The 27,390-nt window shown below is 43.8% G+C and overlaps 1 protein-coding gene across 2 annotated transcripts; it reads right to left on the bottom strand.

Moving 5' to 3' along the window:
* Positions 1-730: 730 nt before the first annotated feature.
* Positions 731-27,390, bottom strand: NFATC4 (nuclear factor of activated T cells 4). 2 transcript variants are annotated; one of them, XM_025171293.2, is made up of 10 exons: positions 27,023-27,390; positions 18,229-19,216; positions 14,697-14,859; positions 10,610-10,809; positions 7,791-7,963; positions 6,605-6,745; positions 5,931-5,986; positions 5,480-5,606; positions 4,868-5,389; positions 731-3,376 (listed from the first exon to the last, which is right to left on the bottom strand). In XM_025171293.2, the coding sequence occupies exons 1-10, from the start codon at positions 27,117-27,119 to the stop codon at positions 3,309-3,311; spliced, it is 2,535 nt and encodes an 844-aa protein (XP_025027061.1). In that variant the 5' UTR covers positions 27,120-27,390; the 3' UTR covers positions 731-3,308. The 2 variants fall into 2 exon arrangements, with proteins under 2 accessions (XP_025027061.1, XP_088000333.1); XM_088144207.1 differs by lacking the exon at positions 27,023-27,390 and adding an exon at positions 20,614-21,107.

Raw genomic sequence — 27,390 nt, forward strand, 5'->3', positions numbered from 1 at the left:
TGTGCTCATTTTGCCATTGCAGCAAAACTTTGCAAAGTTTGACAAACCTTTGAATATATGGGTATACTGATTTCTTGCCCAACCTTAACCCCAATGAAATCATTTATGTTATTCGCTGGGGTGGGTGGATCTCACAAATTCCTTTTCCGTTCTCCACAAAGTTTGAGAAGCCTGATAGAAGCGGTTCCCAAGCTCTCAAACTGTGGCTAGCTTCTACCCCCACCCACAACCTCACAACTCTGAAACTGCAGAAGACGAATATCCAGTTAGAGATGAGATAAAGATTCAGCAAAGAGTGTGCAAGTAAAGGGAGCAGAGTAGATTGGGGCTTGCCAGAGAAATCAACCCAAAATGGGTTTCTTGCTCGTCCATCCAGGTCCACCTTCATGACACCTCTTTCCCCCATCCACACGTATCCAACTGTCAGCCTTACATTCCCCATCCTCCTTGCAGTCAGATGAGAAAAAATGTTTCATCTCCCCCCACCCCCCAAAATGTTTGCTTTACGTTATTTCACAAATCTATCACCACCTCCCTGTTCTAAGGATGGTGTTTTGATCTGGACATAAGGCTGACTAACTCAGAAATAACTTCCACATTTTCTCCCTGCTTCTTCAGGGCTTGCTACAACTTCCCTTTCTTTGAGATATCTCCCGACCAGAAAGAATAGAGAGGCAGTTGCACAAGAAGTGCTATTTCTTTTGTAATTTTTTTTTAAAAAATGCATTTAATTACAAAACCACCCTAGCGCTCCTCCAAATACAGATTGAAAAAATACATAAAAGCACCAAAGCCTTCCATCAAGAAAAATATTAGAGTGTTCTCACACATAGCGTTTCCCCACATAAGCATCCAAGGAACCATAATTTTGGGGAGAAGACAGCCAATATATCTCTTGTATTGTTAAAGTGTTCTCCATTTTAATTGGATGAAGAATTAGGAGCTCAAACCACTAGGAATCTACTCCACGTAAGTCCAAACTTTCTCTTTTGACCTAAATTCTGGAGCATTCATGATATCAGTGACAGCAGCTTCAGCCTTTGACTTATTTTGCTTCATTAAATTATATTAAATTTTTGTTCCAAGTAAAGGCAGACAAAGGGAGGGGTTGGGTGAGATACGTGCCCTCTTCTTCCAATTTTTAATTTTAATCCAGCCACGTCTACTGAGATTAGATTTTGATTTCTTGAAAGCCAAGGCTGAGATGACCATGGTGAGATCATATGTAACGTAAAAGGAGAGCTGAAATGATACTTGTGCATTATCATTAATTTTATGCTTCCTCCTCCGCTCCAGAAAGGCGGGCCACTCTTGTTCCTTTTTTGTATGCCAATCGGTTACATCTGTTTATTTTGGCTGTCTGCCTATTTTGGTCCTGCAAAATGGGTTGGGGTTAGGGTTATCAACTGATGGTTGACAGTTACCTCTGTGAATGTAGGTACCCACGCCATAATCACAAAAAAGATATCGCACCAATTGATTATGGCCGTGGCGGGCACAAACATTTTGGGCATCAGATTTTAACACTAATGCAGGCAAAAAAGGAACAAGTACCACACAGGCACATGACTGAGCTGAACACAAGGGGACTTATAGCCAAAATGTTGCATTTTCTCACTATCGGAATCTTGCAATGGCTAGAGATTCTCAAAAAACCCCCTTTCCTCCTTTGTATTTGTTCCTATGAAATGAGTGAGTTCATGAAGGCTAGCATTTTTTTAACATACCAAAATTCATGAATTTTCCTGCCGTATAGAAATATAGATACTCTGGGTTCATCACTTGGAAGTACTTGTGCAATTTTTACAACATTCAACCATTTTTTGGCCAAATTTTGACATTTCACACCATGAAGCCCTCCCAAAAGGGGAAATGTGGGGGTGCTTTTAGTATGAATAGTAGGAGTTTGCCACAATGACCTTTACCTTTCCCCTTCAAAAACAAGCCCAAAAAATCAGCCATGAACATCCACAGGGAAGAAGAATGGCAAATGACATCACACATGCAATGTCATCAGGGCTTCTCATGGATCTTTTGGGCCACATCCCTTTCGGTGACATCACCAAACACAGCTGGGAGAACCCTCCTATGATATACGCATGATTAATGCTTCCTAGCTGCTTTGACAAATAGGAGTAATTCAGCTTTTGGACTGTTACCAAGTACTTTTTAAAACTTTTCTTTATTTAATCCCTGGCCTTATTTCCTAAAAATCTGCTTAGGAGCAGAACAGAGTTTGGAGAACATGCAGAAATGGGATGAAACGGATCTATACTTATCCATCCACTATGATTTGTTTCTCTGCGTCAACCAAATGTGGTTTCCAGAGCATATACAAAGATCAAGGATTTTAGCCTCAGAGACACTTATCTTCTTTACTGATCATTGTGGAATCCTCCAATGAGAATGCACAAAGGCCTATGAGGGTTCATGATCACCAAACACTGTTTGAACACCATGGTTTGAGACAGATCTCCTATATCATCTTCCATCTATATTGGGGTGGAGTGGGGCAGAGAATAAGTCTGAAGCTTTCTCTGTTACAGAAAGGATGAGAGGTAGTTTAGATAAAAGGCAAAGTGGATAGCATGGCAATCCTCTTGCTGGTTTTAAGGAAACAAACAGGATGAACATGATAGAGAAGTCTGAACAGATGCATAGGATAGACATAATATCGTGGGAAAGTGAGGTTCTTACTTAGATACCCATATTGGGTAGATTAGTCCATGGAATCCATTATCATAGGACATAGGACTGCCCAAAATGTAAATGTGGAGTAGATAAATAGAGAAAGGACTAAGCCTTTCAGGGGCCATGATAACTCAATAGGTAGTCTCACTCTTTGCCCAAACTCTTTATCTGAGTATCAGATAAATGAATGGACCGATAGAGAACAGCTACTGAGTAGAAGAAAGATGGTGAAGCAACTGATATCCAATCTCCCAACTCAGTAAATGATGGATGCTAAGATTGCCATTTAGCAACTTCTGCAGGACCACAGGCGCCCCACACTTGGAGTGACGATGGTGGGAGATCCTTGAAGCCCCTTCATCCCAAACAGGAGGAGGACAGAAGATTTAATGAGGAATCTGTCTTGAGTTTTACAAGGCCCTTAATGGAAGGATGAAAGAAAGCACAGGCAGAAGATAAGAAAGGAGAAGGAGGAAACTCAGATTCAAATGCATCGATATGAAAGTCCTCAGAAGCTGGCCCAGCTGTTGCTTGCATGATCTTGGCCATCTTCATTTTCTCTGGGTCGACCTCCAGCCTTCTTGAAGCTTTATGCACCCCAGGAATCTGGCAGCTTCTCAGGTCTGTCCTCCTTCGCAGGATGGCTCCGGAAAGTCACTTAAGTCCCTGCCAATGATCTCGGTAACTGGGGAGAGTATTCAGAAACAGAAAGGGAGAGAGAGGCAATTTGAAGGAAAGCTTAGCATACAGCAGCTTGTGAACTTACTAGGTGGCCTTAACCAAGCCACTGAAATTTCTGAGACTTAGCCTGCAACACTTGTCATTGTGGGAAATTAATATGAGCAACAGTGCTGGAATTATATTTCCCAGGATCTGTTTTGAGCAAGGATAGCATGTAACAGTGCTGCCAGACCCTTGTGAGTGGGGAAAGCCCTTTTAATTCCCAGCTGCTGGTTGGCTGCTATGCTGCTGGCTTAAGTCAATCATCTCATAAGCAAAAGAGGAAAAGTCAAGAAAACTGGGCAGAAACAGTGGGTAGCAATTTGAGTTTCATGCTTGTGAGACCAGGAGGGATTTGAAGGGGGAGACCACAAGGAAGTTGTCAAGCACCCATTTTGCAGGCCCAGAGTCTCAGATTTAGCTTCTAGCATCTCCAGGTACATTCACTGAAAAATTGGGACAATAATCTGGATTAATAGCAGGGATGAAACATCCTCAAATTCATGTGATCAATTGAATTTGGTTTAGTGTGACCTGTGAACTCAACCGCCAAGGCTTGAACATCATGATTTACAGCTTAACACTGTGTAAGTCAGTAGCTAGCCAGCTTTGGCTGATCCTGAAAATGCTGAACAGGTTTGGACTGGGTCTGTACTTGGATGGGAGACCACAGGGAAATCCCAGCTGATCTAAAACTCTGCCAGATTTCTTTGGAACTGTCCACTGTGGCCAAGGGTAGGGCTGAGCTGGGAGTTTAACTCAGCTCCCAATACTTTGAAGATAAGCTCAAAGCTAGTCCAGTGCATATATTTGGGTTAAAGTTTATTTTTAAATCCAGACTGATTGGGCTTGTCTCTTGACAGCAAGTGAATAAGAGTGCTGGCTTAACCATTCACTTCTTTGAACAGGAGGTGGAAAGACTATAAACAACATTTATTCTCTGCCAGCTGCCTTCCATGGTCTGTCATCTTCTGGCATCGGATCTCACTGTGCCAGCCTCCTTCAGCTGCCTCTCCTAATTTATTGAGTATTGCCAGCAAGACACAACTCTAACACAACTGAGTCCTGCTGATGGTGAGGGCTACTTTTCCAGGTAGGCCAAGCTTTCCAGCTAGCTATGCCAACCTTTCAGCCAGCCTACCATAGGGCTACCAGATCTGGGCTGCACAGTTCCAGATGACCACTAGATGGAGCCAGGAGAATTGTCTGTGTCTCATTCCTGCCATCTTGGGGTCATCTGGATTTCCGCAGCCCTGATCTGAAAGCCTCAGGCAAGCATTCATATAGGAATGAGTTTCCTCTGTCATTATGACCTGATTTTGTTTGGGCTGGGTCTCCCATATTTTGCAGGTATTTTGACTGCTATTGTCTCACAAGAAAAGAGAAGAGGAAAATCCCATTATTCTTCTTAAACTGAAACCAAATCTTGTTGAAAGCTTCACAACTCTAGCTTTACCTTCTTCCAGTGTGATCCCATGGATAGGCAAGTTTTCCCGGAAGCCACTGCTGAACCCCGATTTCTCCAGTTCCTTGGTGCTAAACTCCTGGGATCCAAGTTCTGGATCTGTCCATTCTGGTGATCTCTCCCCACTGTGGGTTTCTCCCCGTCCTGGTGGGTGAGGACTGCGTTGTGGACTAGGAGGCTGGAAGTGTGGAGGGCGGCAATCTAGAGTATGAAGGTGGGGCAGGTTTGGAGGGGCAAGACGGGGCACAGAGAGGTTAATGCCCCTGTAGGTCTCGCTGGGGGGGAAACGGAAGGCTGGGCTGTAATGGGGCGGGGTTGAGAACGAGCAAGGACTCCAGTCAGGACCATATGGGGAACAAGGTGGGGAGCGCTCAGGACTGTAAGGGAAGGGTGGTCTGGAAGGGGAGAAATCCATGGCCCCTTGTGCTGATGGTAGTGGGAAAGGAGCATTTGGAGTGATGTGTGGGATCGTATGGGGTGTGGAATCTGGAAGTGGTTCTTCCTTGAAGATCACTGGAGGAGAAGGGAAAAAGGTTGGCAGGGATTATCAGGTAATACTTGAGCATCCAACTATTCTCATTTCCCGTCTTTAGTTCTACCTACCAGGTAAATATTTGAAGCCTTGAGCTGGACTCCTTTTCCGGCGCCCATTGGAAATATAGAAGTATGTCTGAACAGGCCGTGAAACTCTCTTGTTGCTGTATTCGGGAACGGTGAGGGTCAGCAAAGCCTGTGGAAGTAAAGGAAAGTAATGACAGGGAAAGTAAGTCTAGTGCAGAAGGTTAATCCCACAATCTGGGTATTTCTTTAGATATGTGGACTTTAATTCCCCAGAATTCTCAGCAATGGACATGCTGAAGTGGCTCCGAAATTCTAGGAGCTGAAATCCACATATTTCAGAACACCCAAGTTAAAGAACCCAGAAACAGAATTTCCTGCTTCAATCTCTGTACATCATTTGCTGCTGTGCTGAACAATCCTACCCCATGGTAAAGAAAATTCCTCCTTCTGCATGTTATCCTCATAGATGACAGTGTATAATTCTCATTCTCACCTCTGTGCTTTTCAAGCGATTAACATTTGCCTCCTCTTCCCACTGGAGTTTTCCATCTGAAACCAAAAAGGAACTAGTTCACTGTAGGCCAAACAATCAGGCACCTATATTGGGATAACAGATGGAGGCAGAGTTTCCTGGATCAGGCCAAAGAGTCACCTAATCCAGCCAACCCCCTTTGGGAAGATTACAAGCAGGACATGTTAAAAATAGTCACATAGTTTGTGCCCGGTGTCAGCTGATTGATGGTCCACTAACCCTGTCAATGGAGGCTGTAGTCTTACCTGCCGGAGATCACAACAACTGCCATGTTTACTCCAGAGAAAGATGCCCCTGTATTTAAGACAACTCTCTCCAAGAAGGAAGAGTAGACAGAAAATCTCATGCCACACCAGTTTCCTGACCTTGTTGGCCAAAGGCTGTTGACTCCAGCCGACACTAGAGTTTTCCCCATATATATGTACACGTCAAACGTGTGTGCAAAAATCAGCAAATGTGATTACCTCAATTCGCAGGCAATGATCTGGGGAGGGGCAGTCATCCTCCAATTGGGCAAATGTGGTTTCATCATTATTTATTTGATTTGAATGCCACCCTTTTGCCCAGATGGAAATACCACGCAGCAAGGGAATCAAAAAAGAAAGGAAGCACCAAGTTAACCAGACCCCACTTACCAGGGCCTCGTTCAATGAAAACAACCTTCGATTCGGGCAGAAAGTTGGCTCCGCTGACTACCATCTCCTCACCTCCATGCACCGAGCAGGCGCTAAGACTGTAATGTTCTACTTGCGGAAGTTCTTGAGCTGAGCGCTGGGCTGTGAACAAGAGACCAGAGAGACAAATGGAGCAGAGGCCAAAAGCCTTAGCTCCTTTTGTAACAGAGAGTTGGGGAGTGATTACAGGCCAATTCATTCACTGCACACTGTACATGAGAATGGCTCCCTAAAACATTTCCTCAGTGCTACCTTTCTCTTCTCCATGCTTTCAAAAGCCAGCCATGGCCCCAAGGTCTTTAGCCCATAGTTCAGCCTCCTTCTCAGGCAACAGGTGTCATGCGCTGTGACATGACCGGGCACAGTAAAGCAGGTTTAAAAAAATAAAAATAAAAAGTAACAAACCCCACTCAAATCTCTCCTAAGTCTTGTGAGATTTCCCAGTGCAATCTTGGAAGAGTTCTGGTAAACTCACAAGATTTCGCCTATTAAAAAAATGAAATAAAATCGGTATATGTGTAAGTGAGTATGGGTGTGTACTTGTATCTGTGCATGTGTATGTTTGTACGTTTCAAGTTGCCCAGAAATTGCTGGAGCAATTGAATTTGTAAGCCTACCTTCACTGTAATGCTGGGTTAGACCAGTATTATTTAAAAGAGTAGATGTTAGAACCAAGAGCTTCAGAGGACACTTATGAAAGCAAACATATACCAGGTGTTGGAGGTGCTGTTTTCCTCCAACAAGACCAACCCTACCGTTAGGGAGACAAAAGGTGCCACTCGGGAGGCAGAACGAAAAAATCATAATAAAATAAATCTTTTGGTTTAAGGTAAATACTTTAAATTGCTTGCCGCTTTTCCTCGTGCCCTCCAATCTGGAGTTTACTTTGATGTTTTAGCTCAGCACTGGGTACAGGAGAGACGCCCCCAGGCCACCTTTCAACAGGGACAGCCTCCTCAGTGGCTGGCAGCAACCACCATGGATGGATTGGTGAGTCTGGTGATGATGGGTGAGCATGGCAAGATCCCCTCTCCAGCTCCGCATACCCACCACCCACAACGTGGAGTCAACAGCCTCAACCCTGGTTTTGCACAGTCTTGAGGACAGACCCCAGCAGTCAGCTTTACCCTGAGGCAGCAACACTCACAACATTCAATAGGCACAGAAGCTGTCTGGATGGAGACCACTTTGCCATTTCCTTGTGGGACATGGACCCGAAAAACCAGCCGCACCCGTGTGTTTTTGCGCCCAATGTCCGTCTCACCCTTGCGCAGCTCGATGTCTGAATTACGCAGTTTTAGGATCCCTGCACAGTCGATGCTGGGGGGTTGGGGGGAGGAACAGGTCCAGAAGAGACCAAAGAAAAAGTGAAATTAAAATTCTTCTGCTGGATCAATGGAACCAAGATAGATCTATCTTCATTTTTAAGGGGATGCACTGCTTTTCTTTACTCTCTGGTTTCAAGTCCACAACATGTTTCCACAAACACAAATCTTCCATGCTTCAGATATGCAGTAATATCTGAGTCTTTCCAATCGCTTGGCACATTTATCCATTTAAACATGTACTTTTTTGCTTCCCTTAAAAATTTGAGAAGATTTATCCACCTGCCATCTCTCTCTCTCTAACTACCTGGATCTCCTTACTCCTAGTGCCACATGGTAACCATTACACCACGCTGGCTCTCAGTGTGGGAGGGACAACACAAATTAACCCAAGAGGTTTCCATCGTGAAGATGGACTAGAACCTGGGTTCTCCTGTTCATAGTCCAACACCTTAACCATAACATCCCTTTAGCTTTTCAACTCAGTAGCAAGGAAAGGCCCTCCATAAAACCAAATATGAGGTGGAAGACAGAATTGCCAAGCTAAATGGCTGATCAGCACAGGAGCAATTTTGTAATTGTCACAATAGCTTGCCAGCCAATATGCTGTAGTGGTTTCTCTTCTAGGAAAAGGAAAACCTTTAACCAAGCTCACATCCATTTGAATGTCTGTGCAAAGGTAACAGGTAACATCAAATCCACAGAAGTCTCAGAGCTCAAGGCAAGTCCTTCTAAACTAGTCCATGAAAAAACGGAAGAGGGAAATTGGAAGTATCTTCTACTTAAAATCTGAGCACCCATGATATTACCAAGAAACATTTTGGGTGACTGGAACATTTCTGTTTCACCTCTCTCAAATCAATACATTCAAAAACACCCATGGGGGAAAAGATGAGATGGAATGGGGCCTGGGAAAAAGGAAAATTATCCACCCCACTCTTTTCGAAGTAACACAACATAACTTTGTAAGGTGCACAATAATATATAATAATGATTGACACTGAGATGAGTTATTACTATCATGTCATTAGTTGTAACTGTATGTTGTATTAAATTTTATAATGTACTATTGTAATTTATAGTTACATTGGCTCTGGCTGTTGTTCTTGTATACCACTTAGAGTCATCTGACTGAATCAGTGTATAAATTAATTAATTAATTAATTAATTCATTCATTCATTCAAATCAATCAATCAATCAATGTCTGAAACCAAGACTATTCTATTGCTATACAGGTAGTCCTCACTTACCAACCACAATTGGGACTGGCAACTCTGTCACTAAGCGAAGTGGTCATAAAGTGAAACATCATGTGACCGTGCCTGACTTAATGAGAGTTCCAGTTGTGGTCATCAGTGAATCACTGCAGGTTGTTAAGTGCAATGTCACATGACCGCAACTTGCAACTTCCCGCTGGCTTCCCCATTGACTTTGCTTGTAGAAAGCCAGCTGTGAAGGCAGCAAATGGTGATCATGTGACCGTGGGACGCTGCCACTGTCATAAATACGTGCTGGTTGCCAAGTGTCTGAGTCATGATCACGTGACTGCAGGGATGCTGAGACAGCTGCAACTTTGAGGACTGGTCATAAATCTCCTTTTTCAGCACAATTGTAACTTCAAACAGTTGCTGAACAAGCGGTCAGTAAGCGAGGACTACTTGCACTCATTTGAGGAGTATTCGGGACAGATTGCTCATTCATCAGTATACATTCAGTGACAGATGCAAGTTGGATCTCAAGTAACTTCCTATTATCATTATATTAGGTTAGACATTCCTAGGATTGTCAATTGGGCTCTAAAAGTCATGCTTTGGTAAGGACACTTATGTTCTCCTAGAGCAGGGGTCAGCAACATGGCACCCACAGGTCTTAAGACATCACCAATTTCTCTGGATGCCATCTGCAAACTCCTTAAAATAACAGAGAGAGAGAGATACAGAGAGAGAGAATGAGAGAGCAGACTGCTTAGGATCTCAGTCTTTTCACATAAGGTTTCAAACAAGAACTTATAACATCCCCCAAATCTTGTGAGATTTTGGCCATTCTTATATGATTTGGTGCTACACACCCCAAAAGGTGGCAAGGCCTACTGTAGGTTGTATCTCTAATGCATCCCACAATTTATCAACATACAACAGGTTTATGGATACCTGGAGGACGGGGGAAAAACCGACAAGAGACTGCCAGCAGTAGGGTAGTGATATATGTGTTTTGCCAGTGCTTTACCTGGCTCTTTTCTGACAGAGGCTAAGAAGAGAATTTTCAAGCTTTTTGGTCAAATGTCCTTGAGGTGTTTAGTCTATGTTTGTGTATTTTATTTAATGTTTTCTTTTCTTTTCCTCCTTCTTTCATTTATATGTTATATATTAGCTTTGCCATCTTTATCATGCTAACTTAAATCATCTTGTTTTTAAAATCTGAAATGGGCTGAAGGTGATATTTGTAAGTTATTCTCCTTCTCCCTATCTACAAAGTTTAAGAAGAAAAAGCAAAGCATAAGATTGAGAAAGGAGAAGATCTTTGTCTTTGTATCATCATCATCATCATCATCATCATCATCATCATCATCATCATCCAGATGGACAGATGGACAAGTCATCCCTTCATCCCTCCACTCTTTTGCTCCTGAAGGCAACTTACTTGGCTGCCATGTTGTTCTCGGGCAGCAGGGACATCTCAAGAACCTTGGTTCCACTAATGATAGATTCGTAACTAGTGGTGGCCACCATTTTCCCAGTGATGCGATGCACCTGGTAGAAAGCATGAGGACGTAGGTTTCGCTCATCTGCTGTGCCGATGAACATTTGTAAGGTCAGAGGTTTTTCATCGTATCCTAAAAGCTTGAGTGGGAAAAGAGAAGAAAGTCATAAGCCCATCTCTTTACCTCAACCACAGATTATTTGTAATAAAACAAAAATATCTATATCTGAATCTTAAATGCTCCTTCCATGTGTCAAATAATTTGGGGGACAATGCACCAAGACCTCACAATGATTCTCAGAATCAGATTTTTAAATCCAACTTTCCAAGTATTGTAAAACACATAATTTTAATGTGCCTTTTTCCCCAGCTGACTGACTATGGGTGCCTATCTTGGGTTTTATTTGGTGGCTTTTCTTCGGTGTTGTCTTTTATTCTTGATATTCATTTGGATTTAGTTATTTATTTTTATGGGATGGGTGTTTGTTTTTGCACACAGCCCAGAGTTATCAGAACCTAAGCAGTGCCCATCTAGTCCAGCAGTCTGTTCTCAGAGTGGCCAACCAACTGTACAAGGAAGCCCACGAGTCTCCCATCAGATGGCCTTTGGTCACAATGCCATCAAGGCTAATAACCACTGATCTCCATGACTTCCATGAATCGGTCCAAACTTATTTTTGAAGCCAGTCAAGTGGGAGTCAGCACTACATCTCATGGTAGCAAATTCCAAAGTTTAATTATGTGTTTTATATATATAAAAAAATCCTTTTTCTGTCCTGATGATTTCAAGTTTCAGTTTCATTGGGTGACCTCTGGTTCTAGTATTTTGGGAAGGGGAAAATAGCTTCTCTTTGTCCACTTTATCCACCATGCATAATTCTGTACACCTCGATCATGTCCCCTCTCATTCTCCTCTTTTGTAGACTAAAAAGCTCCAAATGTCACAACCTTCCCTCATACTGAAGCTGCTCCAGCCCTTGATCATCTTAGCTACCCTCCTCTCAACCTTCTCTAATTCCACTACATCTTTTTTGAGGCAAGTGGGATTGGGGTGTGTTATTAGTACAGTAAAATCAGTAAATAAAAGAAATGGATTCTCAAAGCTCAACGTTCCTTTCAGAGGTTCAGGAATACGTTTGAAGATACAACAATGTCAGTGGGTAGAAAGCACTCAGTGGATGCATGTAGCAGAAGGGTGCTTGAATTAACAGAGATCAAAAATGTGTGTAAAAAATAAAATAAAATAAAAATCCCAGGTTCATTTGGCAGCCATCACCATCTCCAACCAGTAGGGCTAAGAGGAAGAAAAGGGGCACCCACATCTATGAGGACACAGAATAATTATCAACACTCTCAGTTGAAAGGAAAGGGCTGGCTGTGACGTGTCCTTCGGCTTCTCCAGAAGGCTAAATTCTTATAATTTAAAAATAGGCTGTAGGGCAAATCCCTGGCTTAAATTAAACCTCATCTATACCATTCGCTCCCTGCCTTCACTGCCACTATCCCTTCCCAGAGGTCCTCGGGAGCCCACAACAGTGCAGCTGGAGACTTTAGCAGTTCGGTGGTCTCGTCTCAGGGGGTTGGCCAGATGTTTTCTATCAGAAGCCAAGCGGTAACAGCTGCACTCGATTTGAAACGCTCCCTTTTTATATCCCCCCCAAGTCACTGCAGATGGAACATTCCATGAAGCTGGAGGGGGCTGGAGGGGAAACTCAGGGAAGTGGCTTGCCAACTTTTGGGGAGGGGTGAGGAAAATCAGAAGCAAGAAAACTGCAGGAGTACTGTAAAATGGAAAGGAAAAAAGCTTTGATTTTTGAAAACAAAACAAAACAGAAACCTCAACAATGCAGGGACAGATCCTTCAAGGAAAAGCGAGGCTGGGAAGCCAAGGAATTCGTCGGAAAAGTACACGAGAGAGAGAGAAGGCGTTGTTTGTGCACAAGGTTTTCCCTCTTTTCGAGCACCGCTTGCTTTCTCTACAGTTCACAAACCAGTGACGTAGAGAGATGGACGGAGAAAACCAGTGCTGTGATTTAGGAATCTGAGCGTGGGAAAGGGCAGGCTTCACATCTCGGGGATGTGGCAGGGAAGGGAAGACTGAAGCAGGCACAGAACTCGATTTCTAAACGGGAGGGTGGGGAGAAAAATTAATCAAAGCCAGAAAGACGCTCTTTTCTTCCTCTCCAGATCTCCAGGCTGAAGGCAGGGTGAAAAATCTCACCAATTCAAATGATGAAAGTGGATTACATTTGATGTTAGGAAGGAGGACTGGGATCTAGTATAACGAAGAGTTCATTACGGTCATATCAGCCTCAAGAAGTGGTAGCCTACAGTTACCATCATCCCATCCCATCCTGGCTCATCCTGGCCAGTGACAAGAGTTGTAGAGTGCACCCAAGTTTCATTGGGCTGAAACCCAATTTTCCATCTCCGTCCTTCTTTCTTCTCACTACAAGCCCAAGCTGGCCAAATATCACCCACTCACTCCCATATTTAAAAGAAAAGGCTTCTTTAAGCTAAATAAAGTGGGCATCTATTTCACAATTTCTGAAGAAAAAAATCTGTGACATTTGCGCTCGGCTTTGTTTTGTTGCTTTGTACACAGCGAGGGAAGTCTTTGAAGTGGGAATAGTTTTCATCTTTCAGATTTCTGGATGAAGGCTTTCCAGCTAGACTTCCCACCCCCCTCCAGTTCCCATTCCCCCAGCCTCCCCAAAAGCCTGACTTTGCTTTGCAGATTAGTCTACGTCTGAAAATGTCATACCACACACACACACACACACGTACATGCAAACAAAAAACTGCTGGAGATTGGGAGTGAAATGAAGAGGGTTTCAAAACAGAAAACACCGAAAACAAAAAAGAATCTGCAGGACGAGGCACTGAATCGCTCCTCTTGAAGGCAACACAATTTGTAATATATAGAAGATGAAGCTGTAGTCATGTGATGGCAACAGAAAGGCACTCTAATATGCCCAGAAGTCGTCTTAAGTTCAAGGTTAAACCATAACAAACAGAATATTGGTGCCTCTTTCCGGCTACTAAATGCAACCCTGACTGGAACAGATGTATACAATATACCCATGCTGAGAAGGAAATGTGTCTCATTGACACTCTGTATTTTTGATGAATGTCTAAAGGAAGGGAGAGCGTGTGAATCCAACTTAGAAATACTTTGCATTTATATAGTGCTTCAGTACATAAAGCATCTGACTATATGACCCATATCTAATAGTTAGAATTTGGCCTCGATCTCACACACACAGAAGGATGCGGTTGGAGAATGCATTTCTGAAGAAAAATGAGAAACGTCTATTTTTGTTCCGAGTTCCTTGCCAGCAAGAGAAAGAAAACCCTAGCACAGTGTTTCTCAACCTTGACATCTTCAAGCTGTGTGGATTTCAACTCCCAGAATCCCCCAGCCAGCATACAGCTTAAGTCCATACGGCTTAAAGCTGGTAAGGTTAAGAAACACTGCCCTAACTCATCAGGGAAACAGAATGAAAATGATATCATTCTCCCTTTTCTACTTAGTAACCGAGATGTTAGGATCTCTGATGGACTAAGACCCTGAACACATTCAAAAGTGAGAATGCCCCCCTGCAATCTGAAGTGAAAAACATCATTTTAGAAGTTGGACTACAACTCCCATTGTTCCTTAATGGCAATCATAGCCAGGTGTGATGGGAGATGGAATCTGACAACACCTGGTAAGCCTCAGCTTCTTTCAGCCTAAAGCACTGGGGCAACTCTAAGAAACCGGGGGGGGGGGGGGGATCTGAACTGAGCCCTTTCTACGTCAGTCATACTGTGATTCCTTGGCTTTTAGCTTAACATGTTGTTCAAACTCAGCCACTGTGTTTGGAAACCATGACTTATGAATCATGCAAATAAGGTCAACTGTGGTTAAGTTAAGCATGGCTTAGTGAGAGCTTTGATGAGAGGGACAATGTACTTCTCTTTATGCCCAGAGGGCCCTCATGGCAACTAATAAGAAATTACAGCAGCTATTCCATCCCTGAGTTACCTTCACCACAGGATGTCCTCCTGGGGTGGCTTTCACTGCACCCCTGCTGCCCTCTGTTTCATAGTGGGCCCGGTGATGAGTTCGAGGCTGCACTTCAATCTTCAGTTCATACTGCTCATACTGACTGGGGAGAGGCCAGTCCAGAGGTGGAAGAGCAGAAGATCTGGTGAAAAGTGAAGAAAAGCAGAAAGACATTGAGGCTGACCTTGGTAGACCATCTCTACAAGGTGCAACAGAGGATTGCCAGGTCAATGTAATGGCAGGATTGGACAGATTCAGGAAGTCAAAAGGCTGCCATCTCTGGTGTCAGATAAACGTCCTGGGAATCAGACCACTTTTTCCCAAATCTTGGTCACTTGTGCAGCTGCTGAGGGTTGAACCTGGTCCCTTCTTGGCATAAAACATGGGTTTTATCGCAGAACTAGAGCTCTGCTCAAAATCCAGGCAACACACCAACACAGTAAGATATCTCCTACCCCAAATCACCACATCTGGCTACTACTACAGGTGTTTAAACTTCTCCCCACCTCTAGTGTTCATAACTACTGAACTGAAAACTTCTAGTTCCTAGGTAGTACAAGGAAGAACTTCTATTGCAGGCCTTGCTTACAGACCTGCAACACTTCACTAGCCCTCAAGCATTTAAAATGCTGTCCTGCCAGTTCACCTGGAGATGTACTTTCAACTTGGTAGAAGGACGATCCAATTGTATTCAAACTACTCTTATGCCAGATTTTCGGTGTAAGAAGAGCGTTGTTCCTTTAGATCTAAAGTTTATCTATCTTCCCATTCAGTGGCAGTAAATGGCTATATATGCCTACTCCTTGCCTTAGAACCTGGCATTGTGAGGATATACTGCCTTAAACTATGGAGGCTTTACTGTGCCTATATAGTTATTGTGGCTCAGCAAGTCATTAAATTGTGTAAAGATTTGGCCATTGTAGAGTGCCGTACCAAAGTCCATATATTAATCTTATAGTTATTTTCTATTTTGTAAAGGCCACTATGGGCTATTGCTCCAAATCAATTTCATGGTGTAACTTCAGTTTAGATTCACAAGGGGAAAAGAGGGGGAGGGAAGCCCTCTTTGTGACTGCTGAATATTATATGTATTTTGATGAACTTGCTCTATACCAACATTTTTTTTTCCATACGGAAAATACTGTTATTATTAGATTTCTAACGTTAACAGTAAATCTTCCAATCTCTGTGATCATTTATGTCCCCCGTTCTGGGTTGTTTTCAGTTTTACCATATCCATTTTTAGATGGGACTTCAAAATGGTCAGTTCATGGATTTAATTAAAAGTGACACCACAATGTTATATTTTTCAAATAATAATAATAATAATAAAAGTAATAGCAGACCTCCTTCAATTTAAAATTAAAACGCAGAGGACCAGAGTTCTCAAAAGAAACTGGATCAAGAGCAAAACTCTTCCACAGAGATGAGAATGACATTTGTTTGGTTTACGTTTCACTAATAATTACACTACCACCCCTATTTGCATTTTCGGAAACACTATATGGATGCAGTTACCATTTGCTTTTTGTGCAACCTGTTTTGAAACGTAGTTTTAAAAAAATGCATGCAAAATGCACGGACTAAAGAAAACTGCATGTAAACCTATGTCGGCTTGCTGTGTGGACTAGGATTAAAAAATAGCAAAACCTGTTTAAGGACGGGATGGAACAAAGCTGTAATTGGGGAAGGAAAAGGTGAACTTTATAGCCAATTAAACAAGCAAGTAATTCTCCCTTTACTCCTACAAAGTTTCCTTCAATCCCCTCAAAGCATCAGCCTCTCTAAGGAAAAACTTCTTGAATTCAGCAGCTGAAGTATCTGAATTGCCAACATTATGCTTAAGAAAACTCAAGGGATTCACTGGTGAATAGAAGTCATGGGCTTCCTCATCTTCCTCCCAATAGGTCCATTATCATCCCACAGTTCAGATATCCATTTTAAATCCCTTGCGTTATATTCATTGTATCCCACCTTGGGGAAAGCACTGTTTTGAAATCCAGCGTATAAACCTCAAAAGAAGTTCAAAAAATTCCAGCCAGCATGCCTTTACAAAAAAATGGTGGGGTATAGGATAGAATAAAGCTGACTCTGAATTTTAGAATAATAAAGGGGACTGGCGGCAAGCACCAAAGTAAGAAGGCTGATCTACCACGCAGGCAAAATTCTTCCGATCCAACTGCTTACCTTAACAGGGAACGAACCACAGTCTGTTTATGCCAGCAACCCATCCCGCCAGCCCCGGAGCTGGGATCTGGGATGTGTAACTGGAGACATCAGCCCTTCTGCCTGGCCTGGCTTGACAAGTTGTTTTTATACAACAGACCCACTGGCAGTCAGACCAGAAAGCTGCTGGAGCAGCAAGTGGCGAAGTCAGGCCAGCTGATTTGAAGGTAGCTAAAAGAATGGGGATCTGGTGTGCCCCATTCCCAGGCCTGGGGCAACGGGACAAAAATTAGGGGGAAGGGAAACAGAGCCATGCTCAGGCAAAAGCTTTTGGACACAAGATCCACACCAAACTAGCTACTTGGTAGGGTAGGGGTGATAAAGGATAAAAAGGAAGGTACTGCTATCAGGTTAGGCTACTGCTGGTGTTACGATTATGATGGAGATAATGGAAAGTGGGTAATAAATTGCATAAATAATACAGAAAGAAACCAGTGTATATAGCCCAGTGTTGTCTAACTGAAGGGGCTGTAGCTTTCTAGGGATAAGGAAGAGAGGGCATGAAACTTTTTCCTTGGAAAGAAGTCTGTCCCTATAAACTGTGGGTTGCCAAATGCTTACCAGGATAAGCCATCATTTCTAGGATTTGGGAGCTAAAACAGAGATAGAGGGAAGTGATGGCCATTACTAACAGTACTCAAGTGTTCTGATCCTGGCTGTCTTGAGAGTTTTTAGTAACAGGATGCAATGAGCACAGGTCTGTTTGCAAATCTGTGGAATTCACCGAGACACAATCAGTGTTTGTCCTTTGGGGAGGAGACCTGAGTGCAAAGGACTGTCAGCCTATCATGGCTTACTCGCCTGCCAGGAAATAAGGTTCTTCTTCCACCCCTTCAGGGTCGCACCCAATAAAAAGAACTTAAATTGCTAGGGTTTGCCCATGATGGTGCCATGCCATAGCTGTGTGGGTTCCTTCATCCAGCCAGCAGCTGCCAGGTGGATGTAGCGGATCCCCTCTGAAAGGAGTGTGCAACTTGGCTTCAAATGCAAGGAAGCTCCCCATTCCTGGAAACTGTGGGGACAAATTATGTCATCAAGTCATGGCAAGGCCCAATCACAATATCATTTAATCACTGGAAGGCAATCAGTCTTGGTCTACCACACACTGGAGTCATAGAGCCAATGACGGGTTATCCCCATCATGCCTTGCTTCAACACTACCCCAAGGCATCCACTTGACAGCTCCTTAAAGTCCCTCTCAACAAACTCTTGTTCTTTCCCAAAGTTTGCATTCTTGACAAGAAATGGAGGCAGATGTTCCCCGTCTCAAACGGACCCCACGTACCTGAAGAGAGGACTGTGACCTCCAATACGAGCCTTGGACCAGGCCAATGGGGACGGCACAGCCAGATAATCCATCCCTTCTTTGCGTGCCATCCCAAGCCCCCCGCTGCCCATGGGGCCACCACCCACATCTTCTCCATTGCAGCTCCCTTCCTCCTTCCGGGTCAATGCCACTGTCTGCTCGGTTGAGGTCTTGCGAGCTTTTTGAGGAATGCTTTCCGCCAGCCGGGCTGCGGTGCAATTAAACGGGGCCACATCGTTGCCCGATTCCAAGGTCTCCCCAGGGGCCTCCTCACCAAGACTGCCCCTCCGGGACAGGCACGGAGACACGGAAGAATGTGTCTCAGAGCTGGAGTAGCGCCTCTTGCCACAGGGGGAAGCTGGTCGAGGGCCAAGAAGCATCCACGTGTCCTCTGTTCCCCGACTTGGGGAGTAGCTGGTACTGTAAGATGGCCATGATTCCTCAGCAGATGACCATGGCTTGGGAGATGCTCGGGGTGAGCCCAAGGGAGAACTAAGGGCAAAACGAGCTGCAGCCTCATTTAGCTCATGTTCCACATCATCCCCAGCGGGGGCTTCGTCATCCGAAAAAAAACTCCATGGGGAGACACTTCCACTGCTAGCAGGACTTGGGGTAAAGAATCCGGAAGACGGAGCAGCTTCGCGGTAACCCCCAAAAGCCTCCAGCAAGAGATAGTCCCGAGGAGAAGAATCCCAGTCATCTTCGTCTGTCCGTCGACCTGGAGAAATGGTGGTGATCTGGATGCTGGGGCACTCGAGCACCCGGGACCCTCCCAGTCGTACCCGCCGGGCCGGCTGGCTCTCAAAGGTGTCGCCATCCAAGTCGGCAGGGCGGGGCGGAGGAGAGTGCATGCCAGCGCGGCCCCCACCAAGGTGCAGAGGACATGGGATGCCCAGAGGAGAGGCATAGGGTGGTGGGTCCCCAAGAGTAAGCGAACAGTAGCCAGGAAGAGTGTCTGCCTCCAGGTCTGTAAAAAGACATGAGCATGAATTAAGAGTTCCTCTGTTGGATTAAATCAGGGTTAGCTGGTCCAAAACTTTGCCTCTCAGAAATTCCCAGGAAAGGAAATCTGGAAGTAACTATCGCTGACTACTAGCATTGGGCATTAAAGATATATTGCTCACATACATGAAGCAGTCTTAGCTATTTGGTGCTAATAGTGGCCAGGAGACATGGCCCTTAGCATTAGATGAATACTTCTCTTATTTAAACCAAAAGTTTCTGTGCAATCAGCCACATGAATATCTTGTAGCAATGAATTCCACAAGCTCCTTGTGCATTTGCATTGCTTGGTTGTTCCCATCTTGCCCCAAATTACAAATGGGTGGCCCAGGCCTGAGAGAGGACAAGGCCTCCAGAAGACCCCTGAATGAGTTTCAGTTCTCTTCACTTTCATTGGGCCTTTGAAATATACTCCTTAATGGACACAAAACTAAATCATCAGATATCACTCCTTAACAAGCCAATCAAATAGTGAGTAGTCCGTAAGAATATTATACCTTGCTCACGTACATATAAATTCCTGCAATAGTCATTGCTAATACCGGATGGGCCTAAACAGAAACAGTGTGGGGATAGTGGTTAAGGCTCAACCACAGCAGCTCACTGGGTGAGTTTAGGCAGTTATACTTTCTCAGCCCAACCCACCTCACAGGGTTGTTGTTAGGAAAAATAGGAGGAGGGATGTTTACGTAAATGAATTCCTGAATGAAAGGTGGGATATAAATCTAATAAGTAAAGAGGAAGAAAAGGCTAGAGAAGAAATAGCAACTTTCTACAGCCTCCTTCCCATTTACAAGTGATTCTTTTCTAAAATGAAGATTAAGCAAACCTGCTTTCTAGAGAGGGCTGCATCACCTTTTTTCAAAAGTACACACAGAGAAGGACAGAACACGAGCACGCATACACAGGAAGAAGGAAAACAGAGAAATCACAAATGACTCCACGGCTACCTGATGCAGGCGCAGAATTGAATACAACACTAGTACAACTTCTTGAAAAAAGACCCATTTGTTTCTGAAAGGCCAAGTTTCTAGACCTCAAGTCTGCAAAAACGTCTGGAATCAAAAGCTCACAAATTTCCTCACAAATGAACACATCCACTTTCTGCTGTGGATGTGAGCAAATGTGCAGGTTTACAGATATGCAGAGTATTCAAGTGCATGGGCTGTGATTAATGAAAGTAACAAGACAATGCTAGATGAGTTGGGGGGGGCTACCCATAAGAGTCAGTGTGGTGTAGCCATTAAGGTGCTGAACCTGGACAGGGGAGACCAAGGTCCAAGTCCATCCATAACCACTGAAATCCACTAGATGACTTTGGACCAGTTTTTCCCTCTCTTTTTCAATTCCAGTCCAACCTACCTCAAAGGGTTGTTGTGATGGGGATAAAAATGAACCGAGTGCTCCTGGAGAGGCTAGCAATATAACTAGTAAATAAACAAACCCACAGGCTAGCCACATGAAATGTCAGCTATGCAATCCGAGCGTCAATTCGATTCGAGAGCCAAACGTCCAAACAGAAGGATGGGAAACCGAGCTGCCTTGTTCGGAGATTAATCACCAACATTTCAGCTCATGGCGTTCTCCCTATGCCAAGAGCCCAAGTTGAGCCCCGAGTCCTTTTACTTGGGTATAAACAGTTGGTTAGAAAAACCACTCGCAACAGAGAAAGAGATTCATTTTCCTAGAACAAACAAACATTTGGATCAACATAAGAAGGGGGGAAAAAAAGGGAGAGACGAACACTGATTTGTTCAATTTCCCCTCTTTCTCTCTTCTTCCATGTCCTACAACTTAACCCCCTCCTTCACAAAATCTGCTTCCAATTTAAAGTTTTTCTCCTTCCCTTGATTTCATCTCCTCTTGCAAGCTAGGAGTAAGCTCTGGAGACCGAAGGCGCGACTCAACCTGATCCTGTCTCCCTCCAGCCCGCTTCCCTCCCTCCTCGCCCCACCGTTGTCCTTGGCTTTCTACGCAACACCATTTCCTGTGCCTGCCCTGGTGTTTTGGCAGCCAACCCCGTAGCATTTGCTTTAAAAGACTTTTTTCGGCTGCCTTTAGGGATGGAGCGTGCCTAAAGCAGCCTGTCTGGTAAAGCAAAACAATGGAATAAAAGTGTTTTGTTTTGTTTTTAATCAATACATGCAAGCAAGTAGGAGCAATTCCAGCAATCACACACACAATTTCTGGAAAAGCCAGCAAGAATTAAATCAGGCCCTGGAGCTTTCCTGAAGGCCAGCAAAGAGGAGGGTTGACAAACTCATCAAAGCTCATGTTAGAAGCAGGGGTGCGCTACCAAAAAGGCATTTGTCTCTCCAAAAGTCCTTGCAGTAAGTCAAGTAGCAGGTGCCTCTTTCTACTTGCCAGAAAACAGACAAATGTGAACAAAGGTGCGTTGCAACCATTTACGGCTTTGCAGCGTGTTAAACTATGTTAAAACCAGCATACTGAAACCAGCATGTCAAACCAAGCGCAGCGACACCGGGCAGATGGTTTTCGCCACATCAGCCAGCCACTCAAGCTATACCAATATTCTGAAGGGTGTATCTTGCACCAGTGAACTATCAAAATCATTTTTAAAAAGTAGACCCAAATAGCATGAATTATGTAGTCTAGCTCCAACATCACTCCACCATGGATGAATGAAAGAAGAGTCACTTATTAAACTGAAGGTTTGGAATTTTTATTAATTTATTTAAAATATTTATACTGTATGGCCACCCATCTTAGAACCAAACTCTGGGCAGCTGGCAACTGAAGAATAAAACAATATGTGCAAGCGATAAAAGTGGAATGAAAAAATTAACCATTGAATGGCCTGCCTGGGAGCCTTAAAAGAAATTTTAAAACCAAACAGGCCAAAGACTGAGACATTACTCACACTTTCAATCTGTTAAATGATTCAGAAGACACATTTTTACATACATGCACTCTTAAGCAAGCCTTGTCTTTCAAGCTGATTCTAAGGTTTCAAAGAAATTAAGATTCATGTGAGCAACCCCCCCCCCCATTCTCTCATCTACACTTTCTCCCTACTATATACATAAGTACTGTACACGGGAGGGGGGGGCAGTGCACCTCTGTTGTAGAAAGCACACTCAGCTTTTAGCAGGCACATTCACAGAGGCAGCTGAAAGCAACTTCCTTAAACACAAGCCTTGAAAAAGACATGGCTACTTTAATCATGCAGAGAATACATGTGCTTTGCACGCATTCCTTCATGCTGTGAAGGATTCACAACAACAAAAAATTCACACAGGCTTACTGTTACTGACATTTCAGATTCTCCAAATTGCAGAGCCTGGAAATGTCCTCAAATTAGGCATAGGAGAGAATTCATCTCCACCTTTGATTAAATGAATTTCTTTATCAAGAATTTTTCCATCTATAGCATCTCCATCTTAGCTGACTTAAGGATCAACTTATTTGGACTTGTTCCAAAACTTTACATTCCAAGGTGTGCAAAGTCACACAGAACCTCGCAGAACTTCCCAGGTGAAATCCAGGAGGAGGTGCGAAAGTCCTTAAGCACTGCTTTCCGGGCCTGCTCCTCCAGGAAGAGCCAGGAATGGACACGTGACCCCATGTTCCATCTAGACGAACAATCCAGAAAGACTCCATTGATCATCATCTCAAATATCATACAGAAAAGGACCAGAACGTTCAACACAGCCACATTAGCTAATTCACGGCTTGAATAAGTCATCTACAAGACAACTGAGGTTATTTCAACTTCAAAGCTAGAATATATTCTGGACAAGAACAGATTCAAATAATCAGCATCTTTCAACCGTGAGAAGCCAGATGCACTCCATCACTTTGTCCAACAATGGCAAATGTCCAACTAGGTGGCAATTGTCAGAGGCCATTGGATCTGATATAGATTTTGTCAACAGTATGTCTGAGTTTCCTTCAAGCTAGGTAGGATCATCTGTTAATAGGCATTTATCCCTTTCAGGGTAAATACTCAGCTCTGACTAATCTTCCAGAGTCAGATGGTCATGGGACTCTGTACAGTGACTGTAGGTCTCATGCTTTGAAACAGTTTATATCCTAGTCTTCAGTCCATACAACCTAAAAATATCCATAATATATAGCAAAATGGTTTCTAGTTCCATCTTAGACTTGGCTGGAACAAGGGAATATTAAAGTTGCTTAAATCTGTGATAACATCAGAAAAAAAATGTGAAGCCAATGGATCACAGCATTCTTGAAGTAGGACCCCAAACGTTCTGGTAGGTAACACCAAGTAGATCAGGAGAAAACATCCTTTTGCTATAAGCATCAACACAGGATAAGGCCAAAGTCTTAACTGGGTTTAGCTGTCCTCATGATAGGCCTTACACCTTTGGCACTTGAAACTATCAACTGGGTTGTGTGATTGCCCACAGGACCTGAGAATATCAGAGTGAATACATTTCTATGAATGGATATGGGAAATTTGGGACCAGTTAGGCTCAAATGTCCAGGGAGCTAGATCTGGGGTAGAGGGTGGTTAAACCTGCAAGAAACTCCCTGGAAAATTATCTTCTGATCAGAGGACAATTTTTACCAAAAGAAATGATGGGTAGCTAAAAAACAAAACAAACAGAAGACGTATACAGAATGGTCAAAGGGATGAAGAAAGAAAATAGGCACATAGTGTCTGATGGAGGGTGGGGTAGGGGCATGAAATGTGCATCATGATGGACAGTCTGTCACGTCTTCCCCAAGGATGTCCATGGTTCCAGGCTGGTTGTGACCAGGAGATTTGGGGGGGGGGGCAGTTTGTCTAACCTCAAATCAAATGCTCTCTTCTTGACTTCAGAGTTTTTCTGAGGATAGGCTAGGAAAACCACCATGCATCCATAAGCAAACAGGGGGAAAATAGATAAATAAAATAAAATATCAGCATCTTAAATCAAGCTATATTTGGTACCTATAGTAGTCACTTTGTTGAAAATCTGGCAACACTGAAATTTGGCCATGTAAGTTTGGAGTAATTCGGGATGAATATTGTATCCCATCATCTCATAAAGCTTTGGACTTACTCTCCATCTCAGCGCTGGGTTGTTCCGGTTTACATTTACCTAGAAAGGCAATTTTGCAGCAAATGTAGAAACATCCAATAGCAAAATCACTGCATTTAAACAAATCCTCCAGATTTAGAACAGTCTATCGAGGAAATTCTAGATTTTAGAATCCAGAGTTATCTCACGGGGAGGAGATTTAGGGCAGGCCTGTGGCTTGGTGGTACACCACATACTATGAATACAAACTATGTATATGCATACACACACACTCACTCACACATACACACCCCTACTTTAACAGCCAGCATCTCTAGTTAAGGCTTAAGTAGCAATTGCTAGGAACACCTGCCACCTGTGGAAAGCCTTAGAGGGAGGGACAAACAAAGCAGATAAAATGCCTTTGACAAAAAGGAAAGGGGGAAAAAAAGGTTCAACACTGTTTCATCACCAACCTAATAGAACCTCCAGTTCAAAGGCAGTATACCTTGAAACTCCAGGTACTGAGGGGCAAAACCAACAAGGCACCCTCTCTGCGCACTTCCCAAAAGAACTGGCATGACCACTGTTAGCAAGAAGAGGCTGGACTTTGGCTCTTTGCAACATCTGGAGGGCCCTGGGTCATCTGCTCAAGCTCTAGCACTTAGCATGGACAGCCAAGGGGCCACCTTTCAAACCAGCGTTGGCTCTCCCAGCTGGCATCCTCCTTGCATCGGGGAGGGCGGGCTAGCCCCTCCCCTTACCTTTGAAATGAATACTTTGGAAAGTTTGCTTGAAACTCCTCCTGAACTGAATCCAATCCTCAGCTAGGCCTCCACCCTGTTTGGTGGGCCAGAGACAAACCCGGGATTCGGTGCGGGGAAGGGGGAAACCAACGGCGTCTGAATCCAATTAAAGGGCCATTTCCCAAAGCCCCAGGCTCAGCTGGCAGGGACCCCTGTTGCCTAGGAAATGGGGCACAAGCCAAAAGACAAAATGGGGGGGGGGAGCTTTGCACCATTGCAGAAAGCAAGTGGAAATGCAGAGGAGAGGAATCCCCCTTCCCCACCCACTGCTCTGTCTCTCCCACCCCAGTTTCCCTGCAGCAAGGCTTGGATCCTGGCCAGTCTGGAGGAACTAAATTCTGTGGGATCCCAGAACCGTCACAGCCCCCATCTGGATTTCATTTGAACCAGACGCAGGCCTGCCCAGTGACGGGTTGACCTTTCTTTTTGGAAAAAAACCCAGTTTCCTACCTCCGCCTTTGGGGATGGCTCTGGGCAAGGCTGCCAACTTCCTCACAACAGTGCCCCCAGCCAGAAAACAGAGGGGTGCAGGCCCCCAACCTACTTCTAACTGACCCCCCTTGCCCAGCTGCAATGCTCCCAAGAAATGGGCCCACCACAAATTCAAGGATCCACCTTTACCAACACGATCTCCCTGCCTGGGGGATCTTCTGCCTCTCGTTCTCCTTTTTGCAAACAGGCTTGTGGAAATGCGTGTCACGCAAGCCACATTTTTTCCCGTTTTCAGATTCCAAGCTTGCCCTTCCAAATGTGATATTTAACATTTGAAAGGCCATGTTCTAGGGTGACCACTTCAAGCAGATGAGAAAAGGGGGGTTGGCCAACAATGGCTCATACCCCAATAAATGCACTGCAAGCTTAGTTGGGTTTGCCCCAAAAGCCTGACACAATAACCCCACCCCACTAGTTCTTCTAGATTTCACATTCTTGGGAGAAGAAAAAGAGAAATCGGGCATTGGAAGAGAGGAAAAAAAACCCTCAGAAGAATGTCCATGGGATATAAGATTCCTGAGAAGGTAAATGTTTGCCACTTTGGTGCTAGTCCCTAAGAGTCTGACTAAAGTCACACAGCATGTGAGGCTAACATTAGGTCAGTTAATCTGTACATTAGTGTGTGGTACAAATCTAGCCAGTAATGTTAGTTTTTGGTTCACTGGCTCAATTTTTGCAAAGCTGAATTTATTACAGTCCCGGTTCAGACCCACCATTTTGCAAAAAAACGGATGAGATCCCTTCTAACTAAGGCACAATTTTGTTCTTCATCCCTTTAATCTTATTAACATGCTCTATAGTAAGTATTTTCTTCCCCCAATAGATAAAGAGCACAATAACCCTGCAGAGTAGGCAATCATTAAGCATATTACAGCCAAGGCTGGGAGTTCATAAACCAGTTTGTTTAGAATGCCAGGGTGTTCACATCAACACTATAATGTCATAAAATAAGCCTTTCCAGCTCAAATAGCTTATAACTGCCTCGAAACACACCTTTCAATTTTTTTAAAAAATATTTTTTTAATAAAAAGCTTAATTATTGGTTCAAGGCCACTCATTCCTAGAAAATGCCAAGAGTTCTGTGCCATTTGAAAAAGCTGACAAATATCTTTCCCTCTCATTTGCTTTCTCTCTCTTTTTTTTTAATGACCGGAATCCCTTCATTTGCCTGCTCTTTGACACACGAACATAAACTTTCTGAAGCAGCAACACAACATCTGGGTTGAGAGACAAAGAGCAAATGGAAAATTTAAGATTTTAATTCCGCACGTTCACAGATGCACACGATAACTGTGCAAACAGAAGGACATATTCATGTACTTTCTCCTTAAAGAAAAATAAGGGGAAGGAAGTCTTCAGTTGAATCAAATGCACTATAACACACTTTTTTATGACTCCCTCCCCGCCATCCTTCCCTCCCTGGATTCCAGCATCCCTTCCCCCCTGCAACTAAGGCATTGCCCAAATAGCAAATTCCCACCTCACCTTCCAAGGGAACCCCCATAGTTGGGGGGTCTTTTTCCTCCTCTCCAAAAATCAGCTTGAATTCTAAGTCTTCATCTTCGCAGTTTGCAGCACCCATTTTTGAGAGAGAGAGAGAGAGAGAGAAAGAAAGTAGTGGAGAGGATGGATAGACGGTGCCTAATATGGTTAAAAAAAAGAAAAGAAAACCCTCTTTTAAAACAAAGCAAAAGATGGAGAGAGACGTACTGGGGGTGAAGAAGAGAAAGTGGCAAACTTTCTCTCTCTTTTTTTTAACTCAATACTTCTCTTTCGGTGTTGCCCACCCTCAATATTGAAATAATAATCATTATTGAAAAGAAAAGTTCCCAAAGTTTTCCCTCTCCTCCAGT

Source organism: Python bivittatus, unplaced genomic scaffold, assembly GCF_059951505.1.
Source record: "Python bivittatus isolate LINGU-HERP-01145 unplaced genomic scaffold, Pbiv_v1 ctg000430_np1212, whole genome shotgun sequence".
Classification (NCBI taxonomy): Eukaryota; Metazoa; Chordata; class Lepidosauria; order Squamata; family Pythonidae; genus Python; species Python bivittatus.